This window comes from Nipponia nippon, unplaced genomic scaffold, assembly GCF_047370975.1.
Source record: "Nipponia nippon isolate SJK-2023a ecotype South Korea unplaced genomic scaffold, ASM4737097v1 scaffold_7, whole genome shotgun sequence".
Classification (NCBI taxonomy): domain Eukaryota; kingdom Metazoa; phylum Chordata; class Aves; order Pelecaniformes; family Threskiornithidae; genus Nipponia; species Nipponia nippon.
The window spans coordinates 27,284,749-27,296,406 of NW_028262391.1; the positions used below are offsets into that span (position 1 = coordinate 27,284,749).

Sequence of the window (11,658 nt, forward strand, 5' to 3'; positions counted from 1 at the left end):
AATGAGATTCTGATCTCTGCAGCTGCTCTAAGTGCTGTAAATAACGATAAACACCGTGTCACCTTCTGGACACCTATCTTACCATCACAACACATCATCACACCAGCACAATATGCCAAAACACATTATTTAGGACAATAAGACCGAGATGTATCAGATGATGGGGAAAAATCGAGTATTCCTACAAACAGCTTGTAGCATACTGTGTGGAGCCAGATCAGAATGACAGGTTATTCATTCCAGCTGAGTGCTGGCCCCACACTAGCAGCCTGCAGAGCCTGCACAGGTTCCTCTGCATGGTGTTCTCCAGTGCTCTGGGAAGATGGATTAGCTTTGGTGACATGCCATAGTAACACGTACAGACCCAGGTCAAGTCTGGCATAGTGTTCTGCTGCCAGTTCCTCCTCAGAAACAGAAGTGAAGTGGCAAGTGAGGCAGAGGTATCTCAACGGCTCTGGGGAAACCAGCTGTAGCTGGCGAGGCCAACTGGGACACCGTGCTTATGCTGGTGGCTGGCCCTGGGCACACAGTCCTCTGGAGCACAGTGCCAAGAGCCTGGAATTGGCCTTGGTGGCAATACAGCTGTGTTTGTGCAGAGCTGCATCTGAGCGGAGCTCCTAAGAACAGCCCAAGCCTGAGCCACCCAAAAGTGGCTCTTGAGGGAGCCAAGCTGGGTGTGTGCACCCAGGACACAGAATCCACGGTTCTTATCAACAGAAAGAAAGCTGCCAGCACTCAACTGTTCTCACTAACCTGATCACTCTAGTTTCAGATATGCTTCCTCTTTGGTACAGATCTCAAAGAAAAACTGATGCCCCTGAAGCACATCAGGAAATACATGGTGCATGTAACATTGTGTAACATGGTGCATGTGAGCTGTGTGAGCTGCACATAGAGTTGGTAGAAATTTCTAGTGTGGGAAGCTAATTGTCATCTGAAACGGAAAGGAACGAATGTAGACCCACTGAATAACACGGCAGCCTGGGGCACATGGGTAGCATGGGCCTTTCCATTTCATTTTCCAGGGAACGCCCATGCAGCACTGGCTGTGCTAAGAGGATGGGTAGGCTACAGCCCCCACTGCCTCCTAGTAAACCCAAAGAGCTGAGAGGTGATACAGGAAGAAGTGGCTCGTTCAGGATCCTAAAGCAGAATAGGAATAAACAGAAGGTCTGAAACTCCTGCCCTCAATCCTGGTACTTTCTGGATCCTGAAACCACAACTCAATTTACATTCTCTGGGTGCAGGTAAATTGTGCTGCAATTTTGGATTGAAAAGATCTGCGATGTATTGATAAGAAGCTGGCTTCAGAGGAAAAGGTATTCCATGGGCTGAGGTTCTCAGTTATATAAAACATGGCAGTGCCACTGAACTGAAGGCACACGTGTTAAAGAGTGTGCTGACAGCCATAGCAGCAGACCAGAGACTAAAATCTCCATAGCAGTGGACTGGAGACTACTACGGTGCTGGCTGGGGGCATTAGTTTAACTCCTTATACCCTTTTTCTCTTGGTGTTAGAAATACTTTGAAAAAAAGCAGTGAGTGGTCTTAGGTGCATCTTTGTGGGACCAAATGATACACAGCATGGCTTACCTGGACAATTAGCTTATTTTCTTTATCGGGCAGAATTCGGTAGGTATAAACGCAATTCCGATACCTGGAACAGATCAGAGGAGATATGGTTAGACCATTTCCAGAAGAGAATCGTACCGTGGCACCCCTCCCCATGAGAAAAGGTATTGGAAGATCCCGAGACACATAGATGGCTTAATGCACAAGGGTTTTAAACATTTCTCTTTATTGATTTCCCTGGAGTCTGTGAACCAACACAAACCTGAAGTGTTCCTGGTCGCTAAGACATGTTTGCAGATGTCACTGCAGAAAGTGATATCAGCATCGGCCTCAGAGTGAGTTATTCAACTCTTCTTCTGGCCGGAAAGAAAGAAAACACCAAATGGCTCTAGCTATCAGTAGAGTGGGCGTCTCAGGAAGGAATGAAAAAGCAGAAATCCAAAAGACACAGGGCCAAAATCAGCAATGAATGAGTAAATTGAAGGGCTAGTATGTGCACTGACTTGTATTAGAAAAAAACAAATAATAGATTTCAGCTAAATCACAGCAAGACAGCTGATTGCTAGGCACATTTTCATGCATAGATCCTAAAAAACAGCCTAAATGAAAACTCTCATCTTGCTATCCTGGTGTGGATGCACACTGTACATGTCCATCTGTAGATCAGCCGTAACGAACATTTTCTCCCAGCTAAATTCAATTAGATTCTTATTTAAGGGGGGATGGAGGAGTCTTTTGCCCAGTGGAGGGCCACATGAAGGCACAAGAGCCCAAGGGAAGCCTGAGCAGTGCTGTAACGTGATAACCATGAACTTCTTCAGCAGATGCTGAGCTTTGTGGAGCTTGCCCAAGAAGTGTTGACTATAAAACATGTTTTTACCTTTCTCCCAAATGAACAACAGATTGATCAAAACTTTTAAGTCACCTGCAAAGCACTCTGTTAAAACATACAATATGGCTTTAAGCCAGCAAACGATGCTGGTTTCAACCCCTTCCTCTCAAAGGAAAAAATGGAATCCGCTCTCAGAGCTTCCTTGGCTGTAACAGAAACAGTGCATTACCTGTAGAGTCGTCATGAAATGTGGGCTGAGGCCAGCCCCCCAGCTAGGGAGATCAGGCAGATCAATAAAACATTCTCATCTCTTTTACAATTATATTGCGAGTCTATTCATCATATGCCTTTCAGAATCACTCCATGCAGGAGAAAGAAAAAGAGATTGCCAGGATTTTAGGCAGCCTTATACAAGGAGTGAAAAAGAGCAATTGGAAATTAAAAGAAATTACTCATAAATCATAGCTGAGTTTTCCCAGGGTGTTTGGAGGATTTTGTCATGTATCCATGTGAACCTGTATCTTTTGATGGCATTAATGCAAAGGACACAGAAGAATTAGAACTGCTCCCAGAGCCCAGTACCACTTCACTAAGCAATGTAAGACCATTTCACAGGCACCTGTGAATTCACACATCTGAGGATCTGGTACAGAGCTGGAAGTCACAGACATGATCCCCAACTGCTTTGGATTGCCACAACACTGCAAATTTCACCAAGCCCAGGGCAATCAACGCCAGATGAGGATATGATCCAAGTAAGGGTAGGGGTTTTGTTTTTATCTGTCAATGCAGTTCTCTTACACCATTTCCTCCTGCTGATATGCAAACAGGGCTAAGCAGAACTGCTCATGCAGCTGATGAGAGAAAATTTGTGTGTGTGGAGATTATGAAACTGATAAACAAACCAGCTCAATGGCTCTTGCATCACAGGAGGACCCTCCTTGTTACCTTCACAGAAAGTGCCCCATCACACAGGCCTCGCAAAGCTGCTGTCATAATACTTGTAAAGAGGTTTAAGCTGAGGACAGGTAAGATCAGTGGAAGAGCAAGGAAAGAAAGGTCAGGTGAGACAGGAGCAGGGAGAAGCACTTGCTAGGATCAAAAGCAGGAATCCTCTTTAGCAGTCCCCTATTTAGTGCATGTGGATGGAGAAGACTGGGACTCTTACTCCATTTCTACCCTTAGGCTTTCTCTCCTCAGCATCCTGACTGTCAAGTTATGTGGTCCCAATTACTGTCACATTCCAGGTCCTCCCTAAAAACTGGGTTGAGTTCAGAATTGCTCAACCACTGTTCAGGCTGTCTATGTGGGGGGTAAATATAACATCAGCCTCGGCTTAAACATGTCTCCAAGTATTTGTCATCTCTCTGTCCTCCCAACCAACCAGAGGAGGAAAGGGGACAAGGCTTGTATTTTCTCTTTCCTCTCCTGCTGTACATGTTTTTAGGCACAGGTGATGATGTGCATATAGGGAGTGCCTGGAAATCCTAAACAGGACCGCCATGGTAGGCATGGTGCTAAGCGCACCATGAGAGAGGCTGTCCCCCCAGGGGGCTGGAAGTGGCATCTCACAGGCAGTGTCCTCTGAGAGGGAACCCAAAGCTGCAGCTAGCCTTTGAGGGTCATCTCTAGAAGTCTCGTTAATCCTGCAGCCATTCACACACGAACCACCAACAGAAGATCCCCTGGAGGAATGCTACCAGCTCAGGTGCAGCAGGCTGTGAAGGCTAAGCAGGCTCTTTTTGATTTCAGGATCCAGGCATTCCATTCCAGGTAAGTTAAAGAGCCCATTTCTTCTCAATAAACTGGCAGATCAAATGATCCAGGCACGGAGAAAGGAGGAGGAAAGTGGCTTTGCTTCTTGCCTTTTATGGGGCAGTGTGACCAGCAGAGCAGAGGACAGCAGTGCAGGGGGAGGAGCGTTGCCTCTGCATTTGCTGACTCTTTCAGCGCTTTGCGAAGTTAAATGCTGCTGCTCCAAGTTTCAGAAAAAGGGGGGAGGCACTCTTAAAAGGCCCTGCAAATACACCTCCATTACTTGTCTATATTTATACAAACGCTATTTTCCTATAGCAGATCTTCAAGAAAATCGCAATTTCATTCTATGATATAATAATAAGTGCTTTTGCTGGATTTTGACTGATCTGCCCAACAAATATTAGAGCTTTGTAGAATATGACACTTGTTTTCAGAGAAAATTTCATGGTGTTTTGTTTTCCTTATCTATACACAGTTGACACTTTCTCACTTTCAACATAATTCTCTTTTTGTGAAAACCCTTTTGCAGCCAGGCTTTCAATTCCCCCCTCTCTCTCATTCTTTGTCTCCAGCCTCTCTGATTTTTAAACAGAAGTAACTGAAGAACTCAAACACCTTCCAGTCAATAACACAGCTGAAACTGATACATCTCTGAGGAAGTTTTCAGCTTCAGCAAAGCTGCCCATTTTGTCAAGATGACATTCAGAGGGAAAGACTTATTCACCACCTTTAACCCTTTCTCTTCACAAACGAACTACAAACCAGCATAAGCTGAAAGGTTGTTAGGTACTTTGACAGAAGTTTGTGTGACATTTCTCAGACTCTAATTAATACCAGCCCTTCGCACCACAGATCCGGCTGCTCTTGGCTGACAAGGCTGGGTGCTCCCCATTTCTTTAATCAAGCCATTCATGCTAGCCACCTCAGAATGGATTTAAGAACATAACCTTTGGCTCCCGGTTCAGAAAATCCTGGTCATGATATTGTTTCTGTTTCCTGATCCCATGTCTCTCAAGTCACAAAAGGCTTTCAAAGCTGGCTGCGTAAACATTTACAATGGAAAAACTTATGCAAATGCATGTTAGTAGACATTTTTGCAGCACCTTCCCTTTCTGTAATCCTTACCATCACTCTGTAAAAATATTTTGTGTACGTACACTGGTTACAAGGCAAATCAAAGGGGTCATACTAAAAACTCTCAATGGAGGCAACGGTCTATTCTAGTAAAATGTTCCCTAACTTGCACCTTGGGCCCGCAGCCCACACTACAGGATTGCCCCTGTCTCCTCCTGCTTGTTCTGGCTATTCATCTGCAGCTGCCCTTCTTTCTCTGCTCCCTCCAGAAAGACAAAACTCTTCCCCATGTTATTACAAGCACCTTGACAGGCAGGCACAGAGGCCCTCTGCGCTTTGTGAACAACCCCATTACCCAGCTGCCCATCTCTGACAGTCCAACACCTATGTTTACAGGGCAGTTACCCAGCCCCACGCTTTTCTGCAGATGAATCCTCTGCAGCAGACTGTGCTGTCACCAGAAATCTGACCTCAGAGACAAGCAGTTAGACCAGAGTTATAAACAGCAGCACCACCTTTACCACTGCAAGAAATATACTTTCAGAAATAAACTACACTGAGAAACCCAGGGCAGGGGGCTTTGCTCTCTGGTCCCCACCCCCAGCCCAGAACAGGGTGGGTCAGGGCTGCCAGCACTTCTCTCCCTATTTCCCACATGAAATATTTACCCCGTGAACCATATTAATGATGCAAGTAGAATCACCGCTGTGCCGGGTGTATCACGCACAGCTCCAGGAATTATTTCAAGCCTTTTGCTGAATGGGACACAGCATTGAACAAGCAGGTGGGTGAAACACATGCTGAACCAGAGCAAGAAAAGTACCTGGGAGGGTACCAAGCTCAGTTGTTAAATGTAAATACCTGACCCAAGTTGTTAACAGGCTGAAAGAGGTCAAGAGGTTATTTTCTCTCAGAGCACAGCCACAGTATCTTTGATTGTTCTCTCCTTTTGAATCAGGGGCAAGAGTAGTGTGAGCAGTACAGCAGTTAAATAGGGGTTTGTTCAGCCTGGCCTTACTCCCAGCCCTCTCCCTACCCTGTGGCCCAGTCAGGTGAAACCAGCCATGCTCTGATGTGGGCTCCACCTTCCCAGTGGGTACAGTGGCTGTTTGCCTCTGTGCTGGAGAGGGTGCAGGGGGTAACACCCTGCACAAGCGGGGACAAAAGTGTCCGCGTGAAGCGCGAGGTTGAAAGCTGTACTTACAGCACGCAGAGTGCATATGCCGAAGCAATTGACTCACTGGCCCGCACAAGGAAGCTGCCATCCTTGCCTACTTTGGAGAGCAGGTCTTCGGCTCTGGAGCGAGTGATGTTGCCGTGGTACCAGCACTGATCCATCACTGGAGCTGGAGGAAACCTGAATGCCAATACAGGAGCTGCCAGAGCTGCCTGTGTGTCTGTGTGTAACGATCAGGCAGCTTCAGCTCACCAGCTTCCTGTTTCAATAGTACAGAGAGGGAAAGGAAACTCAGCCGCGGACAACTTCCTCAACTCAAACAGCTCAGAGAGTGAGCGTGACATGTTCCTGCAGCCCCCGCTCTCCCTCTTCATGCTGCAGCTGAAGTGACTAGCAAGCCCATGCTCCCTGCCTCTCCCTCCCCCTTCGTGTCCTAATGCTGTATCAAAAAGTCCCAGCTGGGGATCTCTTCTGCTCCCCCACCAATTCAGTCCCCCAGGCTTGGGTGGCCTGCCGCCCCATTTACGATCTCTCGCCAGACCTTTTTGCATTTCCATCCTTTTCCTCTCTGTCTATCCTACCCACTACAGGTCTCCATGGGGAATAAATAAATCTCAGATTGATCAGAAACACACTGTGCATTAGGATACTGAATGCCCCATTCCTGCCTTGTCTAGTCCTCACATCTAGCTAGGTGTGAGGAGGGGACTTCAAAGAACTGAAAAAAAAAATTACCCCTGCATGTTTCCATGCACAGAAGCAGACTTAGAGGCTGATTTGCTCTGGGAATTCGTGACCAGAGCTCCCTGTCTGCTACTGTGAGATGGATTCAAAGATCTTTCTTACTCTAAATCCCCAAAGGTGGGATGGAGCAAAGCCATGTCTGGCAACCTGCGTCAGAGAGGGGAGAACTGGAGCTTTCACTTCCCTTTTCTTTGTCTGTACATCTGCCCCTTGTCTGTGCTGTGTGGCATGCTCAGCGCTGCATTTCCAAGGCAAAGCAATGAGGGGCATGTTTGCAGCAAGCAAGGACATTGCTACAGGGGCACTGCCTGCACGACAACTTTGGTTGCCTATCCTGTACCTCTGACCACTCTGCCTTTGAAGGCAGCACTTCTGCACATCCACATTTGAGCTATACCTAAAAGCAGCAGCTGAGCTGCGACTTTGCCTGGGACTCAGAGTACAGAGGGAGAGTTCCTAAGGAAAGGCACAGACACTGCTAGCCCTATGCAACCCTCACCTCCCAGAGCCAGGAGAAGTGCTGGGACCACAGTACCTTGATCATGTACGGGCTACCAGAGTGCTGCCCCTGCACACAGCCTGGACAGCAAGGCAGGAGAGTGCAGCCTAGGACTGAATTGGGAGAGACTGGAATTTGTGGGTACGGAGAGGGAGAGCAAACCAGTACAGCCCAGCATTCGGCCATGCCTGCCTTCCTGGTGCTTTCAGTTATCCAGACATCTGCTCTGCAGTGAGGAGCTTAATCGCTACCATTGAGATGAAACTGTGGGCACCAGCAATTCAAGAAGGTGTGGCCAGCACAGGACCCTGCTAAGTGGGCAGAACTGCAATGTGCAGGGCTTCCTGTCCATGCTGAGCAAGCACTGTCTGCAGACCAAAATTAGCTTGGCTGGACCTGCCTTTCAGCTTCGCCCAGATCCACACAGGGCTTTAGGAGCCAAACTCCCATGGATTCAGGTGCCTAAATGGAGTCAGATGCTGAATGCCATGAAGTGGCTCTGCATGGACAGTAGCTGTAAGCTCTTGTAAGCTACAGAGTGGTTACAAACCCTATTCTCCCCACTGAGAAGAGTGTCTGCATGTGGCAAAGGGACTGTGCACCTCCTTTGACAGTCCTGCCTGGCCACGGTGTGCTGCTAGCATCACCTGTACCAGCTCCTTGGGATGTCTGATACTTACAGTAGCTTCTCTGGAGCATAGCTGCAGCAGGAAGCAGAACAGCTCTGAATATTAAACCACTGCTTGACCTCACAGTACTCTCCGTGCAATGGACCCATATGTCGATGCAGATTGGACAGAGCTGCTGCACAACATGAGTTTTGCTGCAATGAAACTGTGTTTGGAGAGCTTCTCCTGACCTACTGCAAGTTAACAGAAGGTAACAGAGAAGTACAAGCCCTGGTCAGACAACTGAGACTGGTTAGCCGGATACTTAACTCCTATCCATCCTGCCACCAACTTCGCTTTTTAGCAAGCTGCTGCTATTCTTTCAGATGCGTGAATTCCCTGTCCAGCCACACACAACTCCTTGACTTGGAGACATAAACAAGAGGATGGGATCCAAACACACGTGACGATTGTGGCAATAAATGTGCAGGCTGGTTTCTGCGCATACTTCTTGGTCCCAAAAGAATGCACATTTCAGCTCCAGCTGCTCAAAAGGTGAATCCCAATCCCCTAACATTAACAGCTCTGTGATCCCTAATGGCTCATTCGCAACACTGCCTGAAGAGGAAATGGCGTCTGTTTTACTTCTCATGGCCCTGGCATGTGAACTCTGCAGCGCTGGAGAAAGACCAATCCCTGCGTGGTCAGCACACACGCATGTGCATATCCTGAACTACATGATTCCCGAGGGACAACGTAACGGTAACTTCTTCTGTCCCACATAGAGACAAGAGGCTGTTCTGCAGCAGATACTTAACACCATTCATGTTCTTTCCATTTGTGCCTGTGTTGGAGAAGGCTGGTGAGTAGATCTAAGGAAGAATCGATTAGAGAAGTTACCTAGAGGGGAGCTAGAGTGTTTGCCATAGAGGGGGAGCGCACTGATCAGCCTGCACCAGTTACATGCCAGCTGATACCGTGATACTGCAAATGTAGCCAGCAGAGCCCTAAGTTTTCCACAAGGAATAGGATGTGCTTCAAATAGTCTACACTGTCATCCCTCAGTCAGGACAAAGCACTGTGTAAAAGCTACCCCTGTAAAAAAAAGAATAATAGGTACGTGTGTCAGACAAATCCAGCCCAGACTCAACAGAAGCTTTTAGATAACTGCAGCAGCAGCAGTATTTCATTTAAACTTACTTGAGAGAATGAGGCCACAGACAAAGAATTGGGACACATTTCGATGTTGGATAATAAAAAGTTGCAGCCCTGGCAGTCTATGGACAAAGCAAACATTATTTTTCCCCACATTAGAGTATTATTCCAAGCTGTCTCTCAGACATTGCAATAAACACTTTACCTAAACTGGGTTTGCTACAGATGTCCAGGTAGTATTGTACCAGCTGGATGTGAACTCACCAGCCTGTGCAGGACCAGTAGATAAATACTGTCTGTAGCATCATTCAAGATGCACCTTTGTCACCCAAACCCCCCACATATTTCCAGTCTATGCAGTGCACCAGCAAGTGTACTGCCGGGCTTGGTAAGATGAAAAGTTCTCGAATATGTGTTTTCATGTCATGAAATGCAAGTATTTCATAGTATGCCTGACGAGGGAAGTTAAGTCTATAGGACAGGCTTTGCTGAAGCCTAAATATAACATTCCCTCATTAGGCATCAGTAACAGGCTATTGGCCACAAAGGTGTATTTAGACTCTGGCGTACATCTAAAGAGCACATGAGTAATACCCACGAAGTACTGGTTAGCTAAGCCACTCTGTGTTACTCCAGCCCAGCATGTTACTGACCTGCTGCTTGGGAAGGGCTCAGCAAATTACAGATGTATTTGTGAAGGCCGTGAGATCTCTTCATTCCCTTGGTACCTGCAGTCTCCAGCTACCCTAAAACAAACCTAGATAGTGAGAAAAATCAGGGCTCCTTCTCCCACTACCCCTGAATGCCATCAGCAATAAAAGGCAAGGGTGGGGACATTGAGCAAGCAGAGACTCACAGACCTGAGCAGTGACAGCACAAAGGATCCTATGGGACCTGCTAGGGTTCCCCAATGGGGACGCGTTCTGAGAGCACTCTGGAAAACAGGTATTTTTCTTCACCAGTAGAGCAAACAAACATATTTTCCTTGGAACCATTCCACACGTGCACACACACAGAATACAGCACACAGCAAACAAGCACAGACTGGTTCATAAAGCAGAATTTTGTCCAGAGGCATGGGTAAAGCTTTCCTAGCTCCATCTGCTCTGATGTGTCTCCCTTGGTACCCATTCATTTCTGGTCACTCCCCTTGTCTACTCATTGCATAATGCCTCCTTTCAAATCACACCGCAGCCTCAGAAGAGTCTCTCTCTCACCAAAACTGGGTCTGTTTCCTTCAGAAACCTGCTGAAAATCTGTCTACGTTGGAAAGCCTTCCAGCTCGAGCACTCTCATGCTGCTCTGGGCTTGGTCAGGTCCCCTTCTTCTACCACCTGTGCCTTTGCAATGTGCTGGAAGTGGGGCAATGTTATTTGTTTGACATGCTGCCTCACATGCCAATAATACTCTGTAATAACAACAGCCATGCTTGCAAGACATTGGGTTGTCCGCGACAAGAGCAGCTGCTGCGTGGATCATAGCTTAGCGCTCGTGTTAGAAAGACCAGCAAGTATTTCCCCTCCTGACTATAAATTGGGAGCTCCCTCTGCAGACCTGTCCTGATCCTGCAGTTTCGATGCAGGCAGAATGCCATGTCTGCCACTTGCCCTGTCCCCAAACATGGGGGGTCCTGGTGTCCTGCATGGGTCCTGCTGTCACTGCCCAAGGGGAGGGAACAGCTGGGGCACATGAGGCTGTGGTTTTCTTACACATGAGAAACTGCAGCTTCTCAGTGCAGTGTAAGCAAAAGGGCAAATAAGCAAGAACATACAGCATGGGAAGTAAGGAGAAGGCCAAGTTAGACAGAAGTCCCAGGGGGACCTGGGAACTCAGCAAGGCAACCCCAAATTCACTGCAGAAGTGGGCAAGGAATATCCCAAGAGCAAGGCATCCCATGGCCTTGCTGAAATGAGAAGACAGCAAGCCCTGAAAGCTAGGGTTGCCAGCAGAAGTCCTACACCGACTGCAAGAAGCAGCACACCTAACCAGAGCCAAAGCAGTTTTCTGAAGAAGGGAACTGCAGATATAGGGCAGTAAGCCCCGTGTCCTCTATAGCACTTTCTCCACAACTTACTAAATACAGCTCAGCATAAAACCGCTGCCCTCTGTTCCCACACAGTCCCTAGTCTGTCAGCATGTGTGTCCCTAATCAAGTCTATCAGAGGCCTCAAGGCCCTATACAAAGGTCATGCTTGTTTTGAGCATGTGATGTTTAAGATGGCAGCCAAAGGAAAAGGTG

General features: G+C 47.4%; 1 protein-coding gene across 3 annotated transcripts in view; it reads right to left on the bottom strand.

Moving 5' to 3' along the window:
- INPP5D (inositol polyphosphate-5-phosphatase D) overlaps window positions 1–6,641 on the bottom strand; it is a 55,689-nt gene extending 49,048 nt beyond the window's left edge. For all 3 annotated transcript variants that reach the window (XM_087738591.1, XM_087738590.1, XM_009460500.2), the window contains exons 1-2: window positions 6,441–6,641; window positions 1,594–1,657 (exon numbers count right to left, since the gene is read on the bottom strand). In XM_087738591.1, the coding sequence (XP_087594717.1) occupies window positions 1,594–1,657; window positions 6,441–6,574 (198 nt within the window). In that variant the 5' untranslated portion in view covers window positions 6,575–6,641. The remainder of the gene's footprint in view (window positions 1–1,593; window positions 1,658–6,440) is intronic.
- Between the last annotated feature and the right edge of the window lie 5,017 nt (window positions 6,642–11,658).